The 22007-nt window shown below is 50.5% G+C and overlaps 1 protein-coding gene across 1 annotated transcript in view; it reads left to right on the forward strand.

Moving 5' to 3' along the window:
- The window catches only part of LOC119097211 (uncharacterized), a 71794-nt gene that overhangs the window by 48350 nt on the left and 1437 nt on the right, over window positions 1–22007 (forward strand). Inside the window, exons 14-22 of the mRNA XM_037220265.1 lie at window positions 1480–1597; window positions 2900–2972; window positions 3174–3293; window positions 4979–5144; window positions 5747–5915; window positions 6978–7035; window positions 7072–7113; window positions 13069–13165; window positions 14479–14609. Coding sequence (XP_037076160.1) covers window positions 1480–1597; window positions 2900–2972; window positions 3174–3293; window positions 4979–5144; window positions 5747–5915; window positions 6978–7035; window positions 7072–7113; window positions 13069–13165; window positions 14479–14609 — 974 coding nt within the window. The remainder of the gene's footprint in view (window positions 1–1479; window positions 1598–2899; window positions 2973–3173; window positions 3294–4978; window positions 5145–5746; window positions 5916–6977; window positions 7036–7071; window positions 7114–13068; window positions 13166–14478; window positions 14610–22007) is intronic.

The raw sequence follows: 22007 nt of genomic DNA on the forward strand, positions 1-22007 counted from the left end.
TATCCTCCCTGGTGTCCGTCCCGGTGGTCTCAGTTGGTTACAGCGCCTGCCGTCCGATCCACCCGCCCTGGCGGGTTGGGTTCGAGTCGCTTTAGGGCGCCCGTTATTTGCCCCTGACAGGTATGGCCTGCGGCCGGTGGCAGCGGTTGCGCTAAAGGTCAGTTGACGTCAAAGGGCGGAACGGACCGTGCCGAGCATTGCGGCACGTTAAGCTTTCGCCACTAAATTCTGCCGTTGCCTGGAATTGCGCGATCGGATGGTGGGGGTCATGGCTCACACAACAAGCACTGCTTACCGTGAGCGCTGATCCCAGAAATCCATCATTCAAAGGGTTCGGATCAGATTCTTTTTTTTAAATCTGACAAAGAGAGGCGATTCCTGAACCTGTAGAGAACCCATTCTGACTTGTAGAAGGCCCATCATTGTCTGTGGACGGCCCATTCCGACCTGAAGAAGGCCATTCTGATCTGTGGACGGCCAATTGTTGACAGTGGAACAGCCATTCTGTCCGTGGAAGGCCCATTTGGCTTGAAGAGGACCCATCATGATCTGCAGAAGAACCATGATGACCTGTGGAGGTTTCAGTATTGACAGGCGAGGGCCAACTTTGGCATGTAGAACGCTCAGTCTGGCCTGCAGCCTGAGAGGGCCCACTCTGATCGATAGGGAAAGGGGTTGTGGCCTGACCAGTAAAGGGCCTATTGTTCACTGTGTAGAGCTCACTTAAGCCTGTAGAGCGCCCATTTTTAACTGTGGAGAGTCCACGCTGGCTTGTAGAGGGCCCATTGCCAACCAACGTGCTCTTATTCTGGACTATACAAGGCCCGTTCCGATCTGCGGACGGCGAATTTTGATCTGTTTAGGCCCCTTTGACCTGTATAGAGCCCATTCAGGCTTATAGGGGCCCACTTTCTAATCTCAGGGGCCCATTTTGACATTTTGGAGTTCTCCACTTCAACTTGAACATAGCTACCACACCCTTTGTGCTGAGTAAGTCTTTGTACATTTTGAATTATGGTTATGGGCGTGGTTACGTGGTTACAGAAAAAGAAAGTCATACCCGGTGTATTGTATGGTTACGTCATTCAGTGGTAATCCGCATAGATTATATAGTTTTTTCGATGATGGATTAAAATATTGCCGGCTTACATGTCCGGGAAGCTTCTGTGGGCATTAGGTAGAACTGATGGATACCACATCTATCAATATTTGCCGACATACGTGTCTATTGACGGGGCAACACGAGAAGAGTAGCTGGAAGACGAGGATCATCGCCGGGCTGCCGCAGAGAAGCTCCGTTATCGCCGTCCTACAGACCTGTTTACCGGAGTTCAGCGGACACGATTCCACCCGAGCCCTTCTCTAATCGCATCCGTTGTTGCTGCGGTGACCGGGCCGCCGATTTGAAACTGGAGTCGAGCCGGGAGTCAATGCGACCCCCGAAGCTGCCGCGCGCTCTGAACCCCGCGGGCGTTTCAGACTCGATGGTGCTGCTGGGTAGCATCAAGCGGAAACACCTGGTGCTGCTCCTGGAGAAGCACCTCGGACGCGACCGACGCATGGAGGTGGTCACGCGATGGCAGCGAGCGGCGCAAAAGTGAGACGGGCTACCCGCCTTGTATGCGATTTATTTACGTCCATCGCTGGCGGGGGCAGTGCGTCCCACGCATTGTGCGCGCTTACCGTGGTATTCCAGGCCTAATGGTGGCAGCCGACGAAGTGTTTAGGAACTGTTTGGCCGTCACTTCAGCACATCTTATGAACCTAAAATTGTCATGGGAGATCATCCTGTCAATCTCAGCTGAGTGTCGGTGACCTCGTTTTCCGCTGCAACACACGCCCCGTCCAATTGCTGTCCAGCAGCTTCCAAGTGGATGCCAGCGTGTCCCGAGGCGGTGGGTCCATGTGCTCGGCCGTCCCCGGCTGGGCCCCGGTCCAATATGTCGGGTCTGTTAGATCTCCCGCGGCGCCGGCGGTGTTAGGAGCCAGCGCGGCCGGCCTCACCCCGGCAGATTCAGGCGCCCGTCCGGCGGCTCGTGCCCACAACTCTGTGCGGCCGACCCCTACGATGCGTTCCGCACCGTTTGCCAGCGTCTTGGGAATCCTTCCTTTGGCTTTTCTTTATGATGGGGTCGGGGAGGGACCGGGGGCGGGGGGGGGGGGGCGTATGCTTTTGAGGTAGATTGCGGTGCCGTATTTATGGCGGCATATAGTATGTTCTGCGGGCGATTTCTGCCGTGAAACTACCGTCTTGTTATTTATTTCTACATCCTGTTCAAAAGAGTGTTTTCAGCCGTAGGGAATAAAATGGTGCCTTAGTGTGATTTAATGGCCGCTCGTATTGTAAAATATTGTACCATGAGAGCTAAAACTGTTATTTTCTGCATTGCCCAGGTGATTGCGCAGACAATACTAATGCATCGTTTATTACCTCGTTTATTACGATAATGCATTTGCGTACAGTAGAATGCCGCGCTTTCAATGGCAAAACGGCCAAATGTGGCCAAAATGCCAACACCACGTCAATGTCAAATGCCGATGTTGAAATCAGTATTCGGCAACGTGTGATCACAGCTTGAAGACAGACAGCAATGGAAAATAACGGTGTGGTGGTAAATAGGCCGGCAGCAAGGTGTCACATTACGGTCGAGATCGCCGGTCTCTCATCAGTGGGCACCAACCTGCGGAGCACCACCCACGCATCATCACCCCACGAGCACTGCTTCCCGTTTCCTGAGCATCGGTCCTCAGCTGCTGAGCGCCACTTGCTAGCCTCTGAACTGCTGCCCTCCCCTGAGCGTCATTCGCCAGGCCTCTGTAACGGCTGCCCTGCCCTGATCAGCACTCCCCCTCCCCTGAGCGTCGCCGCCGCTGGGCTGAGCGTCGTCCGGGCCGGCAGGGTGCGCCTGTCGCGGCCCAACCGCAGCTGGAAGGACCTGGTGGCGCTGGCCACGGCTGAACACCGGGAGGAGCAGCGCCGCCAGCAGGAGGCGGCGACGCGCCGCCCGACGAGCCCGTGGTGCAGGTGTCCGGCGCGCGCCTGGCCGCCGCCGACGACGAACCGGCTCCGGCTCCGGCTCCGGCTCCGGCCCCGGCCCTGGCCCCGGCCCCGGCCCCGGCCCCGGCCTCGGCCTCGGCCTCGGCTCCGGCCCCGGCCCCAGCCCTGGCCCCAGCGTCGGCTCCGGCTCCGGCGCGGTTCCTCCCGGTTCGCCGTGACGCCCGTGAGGCCGACATTGCCGGAGCTGCGTATCACTCCAACAAGCCTCTCCGAGGCCGGCGACGACGAGGAGCAGGTGGGGCGCCACGATGGCTCGTCCGGCGTAGCAGCCGCCTGGAGCGGGTGGCAAGAGAACATACATTATGTTAAGTGTGTGTGTGTGGGGGTGGGGGGGGGGGGGTAGGGGATTGCAGGAATACATTTCGAATCAATTTGATACCGTGCCACGTCCATTGAGATAATGTTTATTTATCCTAGCCTGGGCTTTTCGCCTATCCGGCTATCGTGGCGCTGTAGGAACATTATTCTTAGCATATCGTCTTCTCTCGTTAGTGGAGAGCATGGATGATGGCCAGAACAGATGAAGATAAAACTGTGGTCGAAGGTCTGGATAGGCTGTTGTAGATTTGGTCGAAATAGACCTCCGTCCAGCACGGTGTCAGTTTTGACATCGCAACTCGCACGCTCCGGAGTGCAGCACACTGGGCCTCAGGCGCCTTAGACATGTCAACGAGGTCCTACCACGCGAATAACCCGGACCACTTACCACGCAACATCGTTACTCTCCACTGGGAACATTTTCGAAGCGTGCGTCCAGACATGGCCGGGGCCTCGCCGTCCAACATGGGCGGGTGTCATGCCTGTTCGTGTCTGCCCGAGGCCGGCGGCCCATCCGCCGTGGCACGTGCTGACCCAGAACGGAGCTCATTTGGTGCTGGCGAGTTCCTTCCGGCCATTCTCGGCCGGCGCCGCGCCGTAACCCGGCCCAGAACGACCCGCTGCAGCGCTCAGAAATAAACATTATCATCCAGCCGGGATGGGCCCGGAAATCGATCAAAATTATATTACACCTTGACTGTGACATCGGGGCGGCGCTGGCGCTCTCGGCGACACTCAGTGTCTGCCGACGGCGGCGCACGGCGGGCGGTTAGTCACAGGGGCGCAGTTCTCCACGGATTGATCGAGATTGGCTGGCGGATTTTGCACCGTCTGCGCCACCTAGCAGGAAAAACATTGGTCGAAGACCTTAGCCCTGTTCTGTAAAAAACTGTAACTAAAAGTCTGTTTGTGCGCGCATGCTCCTCGTGCTCCTCGTGCGCTCCTCGTGCGCTCCTCGTGTTTGCGTTTTTGAAAAATTCGCGAAATGTGTCTTTAGGTGGTAACTTATGCTTTTTATCTGGTGCTCGCTGGCGTGAACCTCATATACTGGCGCCGGTGACCAATAATCTTCAAGCCCTGCCTCAGAACCGCATGTATTACACAGCGCAGCAGCGCATGTCTGCGAAGTAATCGATCGATAACACGTGGTTGAAGTAGGTGGTGAACAACGTGATGCGGGAAACACTCTCATTCCTGTCAAGGGAAATAATGAATGACCTCGGACACGTGAAGCCACGTGACACGCCACGGACGCGTGAAGCCACGTGCCGATGCGCGGCAAAAACACTCCGACTAGCGCGATCGCGGTACCCGAATGCCGTGAGCCAGTGGAGCGGATGGGGCGGCGCAGGGCAGAGAGCCGCCCCCGCGTGCCTGCGCTGGTGTGGTTTCAATCTCCGCATTCCCCAAGAGATAAATAACCGCACACTACAGGCGGTGCTGGGCTGCCACCAATCCACTTCGTCTGGCGAGTGGGTCAGTGACACAGCTCAGTCCGGACGGTCAAAGGTCGCGTGATCGGACGTGGCTCTCATCACGCCCTTTAAGGATGATGGCGGGAGACCTGAGGGCGTCAGGTGGCAGGACGGCCCGTGCTGACAGGTCCCGTACGGACAGGGCCCGTACGGACAGGGCCCGTACGAACAGGACCCGTACGAACAAGGCCCGTACGGACAGGGCCCGTACGAACAGGGCCCGTACCATCAGGGCCCGCGTCCACAGGGCCCGTACCGACAGGGCCCATACCGACAGGGCCCGTACCGACAGGGTCCGTACCGACAGGGCCCGCGTCGACAGGGCCCCCGTAGCAACAGGGCCCGCATCGACAGGGCTCGTACCGACAGGGCCTGTACGGACACCTCCGCCGGCATGACGCCGCTCCTATCCGGCTGCCTGTTCAGCCCGCTGACGCAGGCACGTTGCGCCATGCGTACCATGCGTACCATCGTGCTGTCCGCGGTTCGCCTGCCGTCGTCTGTGCATGGCTCCGGCCAGAGGCAGAGGAACGTCCCAAAGCGTGGATGGCCTCATCGCCTCTCGAATTAATTTTGTTGTTGATGATCACATGTACCGTCATCTGATTATTGCCGAACTTTACGATAAACAGGTGGACTTCGGCCCACCCATCTCTCGTTTGTCCGGTCCCTGTGTTCGTGCCTTTGGTGTCGATGCGCCATCCGTGTTGGGGCGCGGTGCTCCAAGCCGAGCCTTCGCGTTGCCTGACCCTTAACACGTGCCGGAGGAGGCAGTTCCGGCCTCTCGTCAGCCTCCTCGCCCACCTCGTCTGACCCCAGCACCGTGCCGCAGGCGGTGGCCGGCCTCTCGTCAGCCTCCTCGCCCACCTCGTCTGACCCCAGCACTGCGCCGCAGGCGGTGGCGGCCTCTCGTCGGCCTCCTCGCCCACCTCGCCGCCGGATCGCCGGCCTCTGCGGCCAATCCTGAAGAAGACTGACTCGTTTAGCCTGCGCTCGGCGAAGGCCGGCTCGCACAGCTGGTTCGGGTCGTCCTACGCCACCGTCACTGGCAGCAGCGACACCAGGTGAGGCTCGCCTCCTGGTCTGGAACTGTCCTCCGAACCTACGCGGTCTTGGACCGTCTGGTGGCTTTCACGATCCTTACATAGATCACGTGCGCCGGTAAAATTTACGATTTGCCGTTTTCTAGTAATAACAGAAAATTGTGATTCTGGGATGCGTGTCTATAACCCCAAACAAATCACGAACTCCTTGAAATTGACCTATCTGTGTTTTGCCTCGGCCATGACGTCATGGACTAAACGCCTACTGTTAATAATGCATTACATAGGGCGTTCGGTAGCATCAGGCCCGCGTTGAGGCCAAAACCTGGGATATTGATGACACGATAGGAGTAAAACTTGTGTCATATATGGATATAGATGTCATACTATATCAAAATAACATCCAAACGGTCTTATTAATTGTTTGTAGCTTGTAGCGTAAACACATCAATCAAAAGTAATATCTAGATAAACTCCGACCGGGTGTGGCTAGTTTTTGCTTTAATTTTGCTTCGATTTAAAGTTTCTCTCAATGAACCGGACTGTGCATACGCCTCCAAGCAGTACAAATAGACTGGGCTCAGGCCGTGTCCGTGGGTTTGAGCTGGGACGTGCTGGCGTCTGAGTAGGCCGCGACCAACACTGGTTTGGGCAGCTTCTTGTCTGCCCCAGTCACGTAGCTCGAACTGTTTTGATGGAGACCAAATGTCAACTTTCAGAGCTGCAGCGAAAATAGATCAAATTTCCTCACACGCGGTTGAGGAGGGGGGCGTGGCATGACCCACATGGCCATTCCTAGCTACGTCCCTGGCTGCCCCCTCCCGTCGTTATGGCGAGACACAGGCTCTCCGACCCCCTCCTGTCCCCCGCTGTGTGCGGTCGCTACACGTCTGTCTGCCCGTCGGTTCCGTCACGCTCCGAGCGCCCACCACGTCCGGCGCCGCTGAAATGATGGAGCGGATCGGTCGGGCCGCAGCCAATACCAACCCTGCCCCCTCCGCCGCCCGCGGCCGGGCGGCGGGCTGCACGTGCCTGTGCTGACCCCCGGCCGGCGGCCTCAGCGGCTCGTGTCGTGTCCGGCAGGCTGAGGGCGACAGCTGAGGACGTGCTGCAGAGGGCGAGGGAGACGCGGGTGGAGGAGGCGGGGCTGGCTGAGATGGACGGCGTGCTGCCGCCGCCGCCGCAGCCGCCGCCACCGCCGGAGAAGCGGGTTACACTGGTGAGTGGCGCCCCGCCGCCGGCTGCTGTCTGCTCGCTGGGCTGGCATCTTTCAGAGTCACATGTGTTAGGACCACAGTCCGGTAATGGCTGCATGAGACCTTTCTGTTAAGCTACCATGTGTGACAGTTTGAATCTAGGCCTGTCAGGAACTTTATGCGCTGCGGGCATTTTTAGTCGCGCATTATTGTCGCCGGCTCAAGCTTATGTCAGTGCATTTCACTTAAAAAAAGGCTGATGCGAAACGGTGATGTGGTGTGGTGCAGGTACCGCCGCTTCCATCAAGCTTTTATTTTCGCGGTACTCGAGCCTCTGCACTCACAAGTGGCACCACCCTAACACTGCGGTCTGCAAGTTATTCATGGGTCCATTTTTCACCGCCGACTTCAACAGATGTGTCGGGTTTCGAGGACTTAGGAGCGCTGAATGTTGTAGCGCGCGTCATTACTGGCTGGCGAGTTGTGCCACGTGCCAAACTGCCTGGTTGGTGCGGACGGCGCCGGCGCACGCCGACCGCTGCCGGCCGTGGCTGCGCCGCTGTGCTGCTGGGCGCCCGCCGCCCGCTCTGTGACGCATGAGCCGAGCCCGGCCAGCGCCGCCGCCGCCGCCTCCGCCGCCCCCGCCGTCCGGCCCAGGCTGCACGCTGGCTGTGTCCGGCTGGGGAGACCCGGGCCCGTATTCAGGGGCGTCACTGGGACTCACGGAAGGGAACGGTGCAGACCAGCAGCCAGCTGGTGACTGGGTCGGTACAAGGTGTTCACACAGGGAATCACGTACCTTTGCCGTCAGGAGTGACTCGTGTGACCTTTGATGTTCCAGTCCGTGTGATCTCAAACGTGTTCATGCAGCCTTGCAGTGTCGAACATGTCCGAGTATCCCAATTATCGTGGCTTTGGTGTGATTATTCGCATTGAAGTGGTTGGTTTTGTGGTCCAAATATTGTGTTTCCTTTGCCTTCTGGTCTTGTCTCTTCATGGAATATTCTGGCCCAGTTTTACCTATTGTCCTTTCGACCTGAGCCCAAAACTGTGTGAGCTACTGTGCTGATTTTGTTTTTGTTATTGTGCGTAACATGATGGATACCATGCTGCAGTGCAACACTTTAAGCGCCGGGGAACACATCTCACACGCCAGGCGTAAGATGAAAGCGAGCTGATGCCCAAACGTGTTTTGTTCGCAGCTGGAGAGAGCCATTCGGCTTTTGCGGCGATACGAGGTGCTCTTCCTCATTAGCCCCACATTGCATGTGGCCTGCGTCTTTCCAGCGCTGCGGAATGCCCGAGCTTTTTGCAAGCTGGCGCCAAACAAAAAAATAGAAAAGCCTGCCATCGGAGGAAATATTGTCATATGCGTTCAAGTCTCGCGTACAGAGGAACCCTAACTTCCCTCTGCATTTCGTATTTTTTCCTACCCTGTATTGCAACATGAACTTGATCCACCGAAGTTATGTGTGTGAACTGTGGGAACATATTTAATGCGCCACGAAAGAGATCCGCTGTAGGACGTAGCTTGTGAATGTAATGTTTGTACCGCGTAAAAGGGTATAGCCAACTTGCGTGTGCTTGATCACCGAGATCATCACTCTCTGCTCGTTTTGCTTTGGTGCTCCCGCACGCGAACTGACAGGATTTTGGCAGTCTTTCATTGGTTCTGTCCGTACATGATGCGGCGACGTCACGTAACACGGCGCGTTACGTATTTTTGTTATTCTAAGGTTGAACATGCCTGCCTAGAAGAGAAATACTGACTTACAAACGTCACGAACCCCATTTTCAACTTATATAAGACAATGGTATTAGCTTTATATATCGGAGAAAACCAGGAGAATAGAGATACATTTGGGTTGATATTTTTGTAACATGCCTTCATCGAGACAATGGCAGAAGTGAATGCAAAATTGCCTGCCGATGATCTTGCTCGATTTTTCAGGTTTTTTTTTTTAAACAGCGAGCCACAGCTTTAATAGGAGACCAACATTCAGCGGATTATACAAGGAGAACTTGCCAGCCATAACTAAGACATAGTGCATATCTAACTAAAAATTATGATAAGCGAAAAATGCGTGTACATTTAAACGAATCCAGGTAAACAGGCATCACACATTACGTTTCACTCAGACATGCAAGTGAGTTCAAGGAACAAGCACCACTCATCACACATCAATTATATACCAATGATTTTAATTAAACAGGCATTGCGCATCACGCGTCAGGCATCACTTCTACATGTAAACGATTTTAAGCTGGCACACGCCATAATCAAGGCACATATCACATCATAAGACCAATATCATAATCGACCATGATGGGCCTCATAAGGTTTCATAGGTGAGGTTTCGTGGGCTTCATAGGTGAGGTTTCGTCGCCGGATTTTTGTAAGAACGGGTTCACTTATTTTCCCGTCTGGGTGGTCCTTTGTTCTATATGTGACTTTGAGCTTTAAGAGCGGCATAGGGTGCATAGGGGCGGGTCCAAGGGGTCCAAACGCTCATATGAGCATCTGCTTTGGAAAATCAAACGCATTTTAAACAATCAAAACTGCGCTTACGCATAGCCTGGAAAAACGACAATAAGTCTGTGGTGAAATATTCCGTCTCGAAGCCTAAGTGCCCGGGTGGCAACAGATGTCATTTATGCAGTTCTGGGTTTCAAGGGGTTTGCACGCAAAGAAGTGTGATTTACGAAATCAGGTGTAAGCTGTGTGAAAAACATGGTAGGAACATAGTCTATGTTGGGGAGTTCATGCGCCCTATTCGTTTGAGATGTAATGAAAACCTGCGAGCGCTTAAATCAAAACCGGGATTACCCCTTTCGATGACCATTTTTTGGCAAAACCCGCTTGGGCTGAAATCGACGGACGTATGGACTCTATGCCCCTTTTAGAGCTCAAAGGCACCTACAGAGCACGGGATCACCCAGACAGGAAAATAAGTGAACATATTCTTATAAAAAGTCGACGGCCAAGTCTTAACATACCTGGCTCACATGGCCGATTATGCGGACATGATATGTGCGTTTATGTGTGATGTGTGCCAGCTTAAAATCGCTTACACATGTAAGTGATACCTGACGCTGGATGTGCCATGCCTGTTTAATTAAAATCGTTTGCCTGCATAATTGATTCGCGATGTGTGATGCCTGTTTGCTTCAACTCGCTTGCATGTTTGAATGAAGCGCGAAGCGTGATGCCTTTTTGCTTGAATTCATTTGCATGTACACGTATGTTCGCGCATTCTATTCTTAGATAGGGACTGTTCGCGGTAATGGCTGGACAATCGCCCTTTGTTTATTTTCCCTGAATGTTAGTGTCCTGTAAAGACTGTGGCTCGCTGTTTTAAAAAAATGACTGAAAATCGAGTAGGATCATCGGCAGGCAATTTTGAATTCACTTCTGCTATTGTTTCGATAAAGGCATGTTGCCGAAACATCAAGCCAACTATATTTCCATTCTCCTGGCTTTTCTACGAGGAATAAGGCTAATACTACTGTCTTATATATGTGAATGATTTCCCTCGCTACTGCACCGAACAACTTAACTATTTTCAACTTGCTTATGCGATAACAGTTTATTGAGTATTATGCTAGGGTCAGGTGCACCGGATAGCTAAATATCTGCAGGTTTCTGAAACATGAGTCCATATGACACTCAAGGTTAATTGCTGCATATAATGGCATAGTTTCACCCTTGACCTCATTTTGTGAAAAAGCATGGTGGGTTTGAGCTTCTCCATACCGGTATGCAATTGAAGATCACCCTGTTGCCATTCAGGATAAAAATGAATCGATAGGATATCTCCTATATCGGTTGGCAATCGAAATTAAACATTGGCGGGCCACTCACGGCGGTTCGCCGTGAGCCGACCGGCCGGTATCCGGTGACCGCGCGTAATCGGCTCACTGCGTCTGGAACTGAGGTCGTGACCGGCCGGTATCGGGTGACCGGACGTGATCGGCTCACGGCGTCTGGAGTTGCGGTCGTAGCCTTGAATCCATGCATGTCAGTTTTAAAGCCAGCCATTTCAACGTTTCCGCGGAATTCTAGAACAACATCTGAATGACTAGTGAGTGTTTATCGACCTCACGTACCTGTCGTCCCTCACGAGTCGTGTAGATGGGGTCGTCGCGCGTCCTGAGTCCTCATAGCGCATCGATAACCTTCATATAACGCTGAGATGGAGCTCAGCAGGAGAAAAAAGGAGCACCTGGTATGAATTCGCACTATTTTTGTTGTAATATGGCTTGAAGCCGGAGCAAATTTGCCTCGCATGCTGGCACAGCATGCCTGAAACCGCACACATGGAATTCAATACAGCATGTATCTAATTCGACACGGGCTCCGAGTATACCAGGTCGGGCCTAAGACGGGCTCAGTGAGCGTAGAGCCTCATTCCCGGGAGATCGGAACATGAACACCTGCAGTTTTGCTGCTTTCAGCGAGTGCCTCCAGGGAGTACGCAATAAAAAACCGACGAAAATGGTTGAAGAAGAACAGAATACGATTGTTTGTGAGGCTTAGCGGTATGACGGCAAGTGTGGTGCAAACCATTTGCCATAATCACAAACAAAATTGGCTAAGTTTTTAAGTTGTTAAAATTAAACAAAACCCATGCCTAACTGAAGAATTGCTTTGACTTGCAACACAAAGTAACAAGGGGGGGGGGGTGCGGAAAATCGTAGGCACTTATCTAAGAAGATCTTCGCTGCAAAGGGTGTAGTAGAAATAATATAAAAATCGCATCCGGCTTGATGGAATAAGCCTTGTCAACTGCCGGTTCAAACGCCGATGCAATCCGTCAACGAGTGAGTATAATGCACTCACAGAATCTATGCACACAAGCTCCAGATCAACGGCAGGATCGAGCTCAGCTGCAGAAGTGCAGGTCTGGACCACAAGATTGTTTTCTCGCCATTCAAAAGTATCTCTGCATCTGTGATTCTCCGGGTCAAAATTTTAGGGTGCGCGTCGGAACAATTGCACAGTCATGTATTTGGCTGGAGAAATGACTTGCCTCAAATCGTGGCAGTCGTTATCCAGTGGAAATATCATAAAGCTTTATCGAGAAGCCAGCAAATCAATTACGTAAGCAATCTAGGTAAAGGGATGAGGAAAGACGCCTGCGAGGCCCCAGCATTGTATCGTGTGCATTCAAACAATAATCATGGAAGCCCTCTGCAGCCAAAGCATCTCAACCACGGCGGTCATGACACAGTGTCAAGAGGATTTGGGCTCAACAGAGAATGCACCCCGTTGATCTGCTCATGTCAGAAATGAGATCAAGTTATTACGAAAACCGTTCGTGCGAAATGTGTGGTACCGTACGAAAAACGTACGAAAAGCACACATCCATTCGTATGGTGAGCATTTACTGAGTAGCAGAATAAACTGAATGCAAAATGACAGCAAAATCACTGTGTGTTTGATAAACATATTGAGGACCAAGATTAATAATCTTTACCGTACTTTCCGCCATGCTTTCCCGCGTTTTTTTTTAACTTGAAGAGTTTTACCTTTTAGAAACTCGTGCTTTATGCAACACCATTACCCACTAGACGTTTCTTTCAAAACGCCACGGTGCATTGACGCTACTTTGGTATGACATGGCTGCTACTTTATTTTAATCTTGCATCGTTTGACATATGGATATATTGTGACATCTCCTTTACCAATGTTAGCATAACAGACCTCCATCATATTCTCTTCCATATCGATATTGGTTTTGATTACTATTTCGGGCATGGCTTGTTTGGCCAGACTGGTTTTCGACCGTTTATTATGCTGTTAAACCTGCCATATATCATGAAAATATAAATCATCCGAATCCATCGTAAAACTCTGGTATAAAATTGTTGTAAATGATAGGTCGGCACCGTGTCATGTTAGCAAACCGATATCAAATCGGATGTAAGCCCCAACCACCGCCGAATTGCTTACTCGATGCTCCGAACGTGTCTTCCAGCCGGTGGAGAGGGTGATCGATATGTCATACGAGGATCAAAAGCTCTGGGAGGAAGAAGAGCTCGACAAAGAAGTTAACTTTGATGACTGCAAAATAGGTACGTTATCGCAAATGCGTGTGTCATTTTTTGTGTTGTACACACATTTGTAAGAGAGGTGATATAACGTCCTCTTTCATACGATGACCGAACTATGGTGTGTGATTGGAAGAAGTTAGAACAAAATACGGCCTCGTTTTAAATGAATACGATATTCTTAACATATCTCGGTTAGGTAAAGAACCTTATGACCAAACCTATGTGACAAGGCTAAGGATTAAAGACCTTGGAATGTTTCTATAGAATGCTGCATCGTTTTCATCTTGGCATCCGCGTGGTCTCCTAGAAACCACTGTTTTTGACTCATGTCAGTGGCACCAGTGATGCCATTGACCTGCATCACCAATGACACCAGATTTATGCTGGATTTAGCCCCGTACAAACGAAATCGATTGTAATTCAAAGCAATTCGTGAACGAATCATGTTTTGAGTTAACCTTAGTACCCAAACTGATATTCCAACGGCCTGTGCAAAGTGTGCTGTGCTGTGCAAGCAAGTTGGCAACAGTGCCTTTGACAGATTCAAAGGAATTAGCCCCAAACAGCTGATAAGACCGATTTATGGCTTCAGCCGCCACACAAAGCAGTGCTTGTTAAGCGAGCCCTGAGCGCACCATCCAAACATGCAATTCCGGATCAACGGCAGGATTTTCCGGCGAAAGCTTGACGTGCCGGCACAGTCCGTCTTGTCCTCTGACGTCACCTGACCTTAAGCGTGACCGCCGGCACCGGCCGCAGGCTATCACAGTCAGGGACAAACGAGCGCTTGGAGTGACTCGAACCCACACCGCCAGTGTTGGGAGTGTCAGATGACGGACACTCTTACTGAATGAGTCGTCGGGACGGACATTCAACGACAAACTTTGATAATGACGCAATATACTGCACAAAGCGCTGAATCATCCACGTGGTATCTACATCATGATCAGAGCCACCATGCTAGTACATCCAGTACCAATACATGACACAAAACTATAATAATTTCATAAACTGAGCATGCCCAAAGACTGAACGATACTTTTGACTATTGAGTGTTGTCGCGGTTTAATGCCGAATCAAGTATCGCCAATTCCGCTTCAATCAATTTGAAGAAAAACTGCTAATTTAAGGCTGATTATGAACCATGCAGAAAGCTAGACGTTCGAATCAAGCTTTATTCGTGGCAAAGTTGGGTAATTCTCAATGAATCCTCAATCTGAATCGCATCAGGTACAGCTGTGAGTGACGCCCTGTCTGTGCCTGGCCTGGTCACCACTGATGCCCTGCCCGTGTCTGGCCTGGGTCACCACTGACGCCCTGTTTGCGCCTGGCAGACCCGGCGCCATTTCAGCTGGTGGAGCGCACCTCCCTGCTGAAGGTGCACTCGCTCTTCTCCATGCTGGGGCTGAACCACGCTTACGTGACGGCCATCGGCCGTCTGATCGGCGTTGTGGCCCTCAAGGAGGTCAGTGCGTGACGTCACGCCGGCAGTGTGCGATACGGTACTGGACACGCCGCGACATCTGCACCAGCGATTCCATGTTTCCGTTGCTTCTCTCGGCTTCTGGCGTATGGCTGGCTGGGGTCGTCACAGCGATGCACACTAACTTAGCTATGTTGCAACTGACAGTCAGTGCTACCTAGGGGGTTGTAAATCGAATCATTTTATGAACACTTGGCGCGTATTTTGTATTCCTTCACGATTACAACATGGTACGTTTCTTACGTCGACCATTCTTCATCTCCTTAATTTTGGACGACGCAATTTTCAGAAAAAGAAAGTTGGCACGCGCTATCTTTTGTTTACTCGTTTTATACACGTAGATGGGAGCGAGGTCATTGTTAATCCCTCTGAAATTCGCGCAAACATCACACAGTTGTTACGACACAATAAAGGTAACGACACCGATTTGGAACTACGCTCGGTCTCTGCATATCTGTCGTCATTCGCCATGAGTGTGTGGCGCTTTTGCCCGTTGTGTGTGTACTTCTTCCAGGTTCTTGCCACTGTCGCCTGCTTCATTCTGCTGCCATCACTTCGGCTTGGCTCCCCCGTTGTGTAGTTTTGTCGCCTACTGGTTGCCTTCCGAACCGGAGTTTTGACCCGCTGTGGCCTTCCCCCACGCAGCTGAGGCAGGCTTTAGAAAGTACTACTAAAGATAGGGACCATGACCAGGAGAGTCCCGTGTTCTTTATGTAAAGCAGTGAGCAAATCGCACGTAAGTCCATGTATTATGCAACTCATTCCTATTTGAATGCGCCAAGTCATGTTTCGTCCAACTATCTTTTTAAGCGCACATGTTCCGATTGGTTTACATCGGTTTTCGATTGCGGCGGCTGTGAAAAGCCTGGCTTTGATGCACGGTCTTCGCCATATTTATTGACCTGCTCGACATACACCGGAACTACCCTTCAGCCCTTTGTTTTGCCGTAGAAGGTGCCAAGGTCGAGGGGGGGGGGGGGGTGAGCGAAAGGTGTGCTTGGCTAAGCGTGAAGTCGCAGCGAATGTACCGCACAACAGACTTTGCCTATACTTTGCCGACAAAAGGCAACTGGAAATTGTCGACATCATGTAAGCTGTTTGTTATTTGGATTTGGTGACTTTGCGCACAGTCAAACGCAGCCTTTCGCCGGTCATGGCATGCTTCAAGCATGCGCGAATCTAAGGCATCAGTTGATTTGAGGCGGGCGTCCAGTTGTGGGCGTTGAGAGGGTCGCCTGGACGGGGCTGTCGAGGATGTGGCATTGCAACATCGCTGGGGTGTGTGGCCCAGTTACGGATACCGGCCCGGGGTCATCGCGAACCGCATCCACGATACTTTGCCAAGCTCTGTATGAGTGGGAAAGGACACCAGACATTTATTTTACTCAATCCCGCTTCGATCAAAATTCCAGATGGTGTGGCGTCTAGCGTGATGGGTTTGTACAATTTTACATTAATACTTCAAGGACTTCAGAATTGAACAAGGCCGTCGCTCGGCGCAGAGCAGTGTCCTTTCAAACTAGCGCTGGAGATGGATACAGAAATATCGTTGCTTACCGTTATTGATGTCCTTGTGTTCAGCGGATGCCGGGTTCCGCCAGCTGACATGTAATGCTTGCTGTATGATCACGCTTGAGATCTGTCGTTCGTTGTCAGCGGACCCTTGAACATTACTCGTTGGTCGGCCATCCGCACATGTAGTCCAAACGTGCTACACTTCCCCGCGACACCGCAGGATCTAGGTCCCAGTCGCTATGAGCTGTGGTGTTGGAGGAAGAAGAAGAGGAAGACACAGCTGATCTTTCGACTTCGTTGGCATTTCGACAAGCGTGGCGCGCGACCGTTGCTTAGCTAGGGAAGTGGTGAATTTAAAATGAGTGCCGTCATGCTGCCACGCAATCATAGCACCGTTTTGGAGGTTAATGATGACATCAGTATGACGACATTGGTAATGTTATCGAGACGGCGACTCATTTCTTTTGTATGATTTGATGCATGGGTACCACAATCATCGTCCCACGAGTACAAGATGTGTTTGACGGCCGGCGCAATGGGCATTGCGAGGTAGTATCTCAATGATTTTGCTAGATCTAACAGCGTTTAAGACGCATAGGGCATGGTATCTCCCACGGCTAGAATGCAGAAGGGGAGCTTAGTGAAAATAATGCACATTGTTTGCACAATTATGCATTGTTTATCTTGCATTCCCGTCCCGGTAACAATTTTGTGCCGCATTTGATTACAGCTTGCATGCTTTGCTAGTGTCGTTTCGGTACTGTCTTGCGAAAATATTGACTTTTTTAGTGGAATGCCATAGAGTCCCGGCAATGACAAACGTCTGCATTTCGGACACGCATTTGCCTCCGACTGTTCCACTTCAGTTACAGGTTTTTGTCATTGTCATGACACACCAGTGTCACCCTGCCAAGTTGTCGTGCTGTGGTAGATAATGCACACTCGGGCAGCCCCTATGCGGTAGATCGTACGTTAGAATCCAGCTAACTGCGCCACCTTATTTGTTAATAGTATTATGTAATTGTCTCCCGAAGGTTTGAATGGCACTTTTGGTTAGGAAACCTCACAGATTATTAAGCTTTGTAAATATGATCAAATGGCCAAGATTTTAGCCTAACGTGGCATTCATGGTCATGCGGCTTCTTTGGTTGAGCGTGACCGAAGATCATGTTGTAACCGAAAATCATGTCCAGTCTGGTGCCTTATCCAGAGTACATGGCCATGATGTCGTATATTTATTTTTTCTCATCAGTGCTGCTTGCTGTCTTAACTCTCGCACTGACCATATTCCATGCCAACTTAGAGCTAACATAAGTACTACTTGTACCGTTACCACCTCTGCACTCAATATGGATAGGGAGAAAGTTAAATGCTGGTAAGTGGGCAAATTATTTTAAAGGATGTTTTCCATTTTTTCCGACATTTCTACATTTTAGGTCAAGGCGAAGGCCATGCTACGGCACACATCGTTTTTCAACTGTTGTCGTTAACATGTCACTTCCGGGTGATTGAGTGACACTGATAGTTCTTAAATTTCTCATTCACAAATTCAGTTGCAATAGCGTGCATTCCCCGCGTTACAGAACACATCAAATCGCTGCGAAATCCTGAATGCATAGCTCTTTTTAAATGCAGTCATGGCAATGATTACCTATTGCGTCGATCATGGCTAAACACATCTGAATTATTTTCGAACAGCTTGCACATTTGTGACTATGAAGGACATGGCCGCTTGGTAGTGACATATGTCAGGGTACCACATTCCATTTGGTGACGTCGTGACCTTCGGGAGGGTCTCGCTGCTGCCATGTTGAACACTCTTCCACAATCCTTTTTTCTCGACGCGGGCTGGTCGGCTTGTTTTGAGTCACTGATATTTGAGCTTTAAAAATTGCATAATGAAGATAACTGTGACGTTTTAAGTCGCTGAGCGTTAAAATTAAGTGCAACGCTTAATTGTTTACCTCGGCCGCGGACTGGGGAGTGCACGCCAACACACATCTTCCAACTTTGCGCTTCGTCAGTTTAAATATTTTGTCCTGCAGAAATCATGCTGTGCGAGCAAGCACATGCATGATGGCGGCACGTTGGACTGCTAGACGTGTTAGTTGTATGTTGAGGAGCGACTAACAGGGTAGATGTGCCAAACCTTCTTGTGGACGCGATTCTGTTCGTAAGTTGCCAGGTGGTTCAGCAATCTCGGAAAGTGAGGGTGCCATGACAACCATGCACGCCTGCAGCTGTGGCCGGCGTTCCTACGTTTGTGGTGGCAGAAGTGCGTTTAAATGTTGTTAGGAGTGTTTTTCTCATTAAATGCGTTTGTACGTAGAATGGGCAAGTTAAAAACTATTCGTTATATGAACTATCATTCCATACAATATACGCTAACGCGGGATAGCGCGTGTGTTCTATTTGCCTGATAGTTGTGACAGTCCGGCAGCGGTTCTAACATGCTGTGTAGACGTGGCTAAGGCAGCTTATAGGCAGCATTGCAATGCTGTCTGAGCAGCGAATGATAGGGATAACTGATACAACTAGCACCCGTGAGAGGAGCATCAAAAATGCAAGGAAAAGTATCACGGTGGCCTATCATGACCCTGTTTGGTGCGGCTTGTTTCTCCCTCGCATGACCCAAGCGAGGGAGATGCTGCTAGGGCCAAGAACGAATCGAACTGACCGATTCAAATTTTTAGGTCGCCTTTACCAGCAGTCAGAAAGAAAAGCCGAGCTAGGTCGCCGGCACAGCATGATCTTAAAGCGTGCCGGCAAGCCAGATAACGATGCCACTCAGAGGGACAGTCAACAAGGACGAGGAAGGTTCATATTAGGATGAATCACCAGCAAATGCTGCGTGGGACCTAGATTGATTCGAAATTATCTATCTAAATGTCGTCGGTCGTTTGCTATGATATGAGCGGCATACAGAAATGTAATGATATACTGAAAGCTTATGCGGTTTAGACTGCTGAGGATGTTATGAGGCTCAAGTGGTTCTGCAGCTTTGCTCAACATGATGGCGCTGAGTGAGTGTCCACCAAAGCTTGGCATTCGGTACAGTTTGTTATTCGAATGTATGGACAGGCGTATTCGAACGTTTGCTATGTTGTACGCGATTTGCCCAGTTCTCATGCAGACGAAGTCCTGGCAGCCATAACACATTCATGCGCAGTAACTTACATTGCGAAATGGCAACACGCAAGAGAGCAAAAGGGATTAACAAACATACATGTCGGCAAGGAGAGCTATCGTTGGACGGCAGGGCGGAAAGCAGGCTGTAAGCGCACGCCACATGTGCAGATTACACAGCTAAAAGCTATCGAGATTAAACGAAAGCTACGTTCTAAGTGAACATATAAAACTTAATGCTTTTCTATCGATTCGTGCGGAGCCTTGTCCCAGCCGTCGATCATTACGCGACGGTTCTGCAAACGTATGCCGTCGGCGCGGACCACTAAATCCCTAGCGGGCTTCAATGCTGCGCCGCAGCGCAAGCTTTGCGGTGCAGTATCGTGTTCACGTCGATGCGTTACGTCGCATTGAGTTGCTGCTCGCGTCGCACACTCATCATTCTAGTATTGCCCTACATTAGCAAGCGACCTAAATGGCCTCGTAAAATGCACGCACTAGAGGAGGGGAATCTGCTCTCATGGTATATTTGTCTTAACAATGCTGTAGGCACAGCACTTTCAGGGAATCAATTCTGAGTGGTGACACCTTGAAGGCTGGGAAGCCATACCCACAGACTAGGCAGTTTACAGTCAAAGGACGTTAAAGGCCCAATATGCATGTCGGCCATCAATGGCGACCAACCATGTACAGTTTCAGAGACCAGCATGGCTACTCCGGCAATCGTTCAACGGTTTGTACGCAGAGGGTGCAGTTTCCCATTCCGTTGAGGGGCTTCAGCTCCCCCGCTAACTTTTACCAGAACTTGGGCCGAAACGGTTTTTGGTGCATTTAGGAGGCGGTTTTAGCCTTTTTTAATGTCCCCACAATTTAGTTTGCAAAACTACCTGCTGAGTCTTGCAACCTATGTGGAATGAGCAATAACAGATATGCATGATGCAGTTGTTGAGATTTGCGCTTAAACGGGATCAAATTGGTCAATAAAATTTGAAATGTAAGGCGAGTTGGGCAAGCGTTTTACGCCGATTTTTCGATGAAGCTCATTCCGACCACAAGTGAATTTTTTTAGGTGCGAACGCACATGTTTGAGGTCACGGAAGAACGGAATGTTCCCGCCGCTGTCCTTGTTCCCAACCCTCCTGTCCTTCCGCGGGCGGCGACGCCAGCTTCTGTTGAGCGGGTAGTTACGAAGTGTGGTGAAATTCAAATCGAGCTGTGTGGTGTGGACCTTCAACGGCGAATCCCTGTCTGCGAAATTAGGCCGGGAGATACATATTGTTCAGCTAACACCTGTATCTGTTCTACGGTAACCCTGTCACGCCCCCGGCGTTCGTTCGCTGCTGTGGCCAAGGCAGCCTTGGTCAGTGGCTTGTATTGACCTCTCATGACAAACTGCCAAGTGCAGATGAGGACGCAACACTGAAGCCCGAAGACGGAGGGAAACGGACGAGCTATGCCATTGGGCTGCATGTTACGCAACCAGATGAAATTGACACTCTACACACTAAGAAAACATATTATTCCCCGAAATGAGTAAAGGTCAGCTTGCGTCGCCAAAGCGCGACGACATGCTATTATGTGGAGGTCGACTTGTCACAGCGTTGTGTATATCAGCCAGAAAAAACCTGATCGCATTGTATGGCCTTACTTTCGAACGCCATTTCCCACCACGTTTGCTCCAATATGGCCTAATATATATATATATATATATATATATATATATATATATATATATATATATATAATATATGTCAGCCACTAACTTGACATGACGTGAACTGCAAAATTTTCAAAACCGTAAATAGCATTGATAGCTGGGATGATGGAAGCCTCAGGAGAACAACTACAAACATTCTGCACGTATTCTAAAAAAAATGTCAGGCAAGAGGCTTGCTGTTCCCTGTCAGTGCGAGAGTTAATAAGTTATAGGAATACGGAGATGACTTTGTTGGCGTGTAATTCATTTGAGTTTGCATGGATTTTTCTTCAAACTGATTGCTACCCGCGCGGTTGCAGGCGTTTCATATTTTACAACACGCTTGAAGGGAGTGTTCCACATTTGCATCGGGTTCTAAACTGAAATAGCCATCCTGGAGAACTTTTGGTGCAGCTCACAGTCCTGCCCTTCTCAAGACCGAAACCTGTCTAGTTTCGGAGCTACACGCCCGCGGAGATGGGGAGAGTATTTCGGGGAGAGTGTTTTATGACCCCCTTGGCATTAATGACGTCATAATAACGCCAGTACAAATTATGTCACTTCCAGTAAGCTATGCGGCGATCAAGACCAATACAGACATAATGGTTGATTCGTTCATATGTGTCGTTCGCGAGCACGATTGTCAGATATAACGGTCGTCAATTGTCATGCAATTATTGTTATGCAAGGTGCGATGACGTACTCAAACAATGACGCTTCGATGAGCATATTTTCTAAACAGAGAAATTGCTTAATCAACCTAGCATCTCCCTGGTGTGAACAGTTCCTGCAATTCTCGACCGTCCGTTTGGAATACACCGGGCATCATAATCTTCCTTGGTCTTTGTATAAGAAAGACAGGTCCTGATTTTTTTTCGGCATCATGTGGCTGGCAGTTTTCGGCTTTCAGTATACGACGAAATACTAGTTCACCAACGTTAGCGGGCAAACATGGGCTATATCGTCAGTACTCGATGTTTCAGGCTTTGCTTATGATCACGATTGTCTCATGACTCGTGATCATAAGCTCAACTTGAAACGCT

The sequence above is a fragment of the Pollicipes pollicipes genome, unplaced genomic scaffold (genome assembly GCF_011947565.3).
Source record: "Pollicipes pollicipes isolate AB1234 unplaced genomic scaffold, Ppol_2.1 Scaffold_4295;HRSCAF=5057_pilon_pilon_pilon, whole genome shotgun sequence".
In the NCBI taxonomy this organism is placed as follows: Eukaryota; Metazoa; Arthropoda; class Thecostraca; order Pollicipedomorpha; family Pollicipedidae; genus Pollicipes; species Pollicipes pollicipes.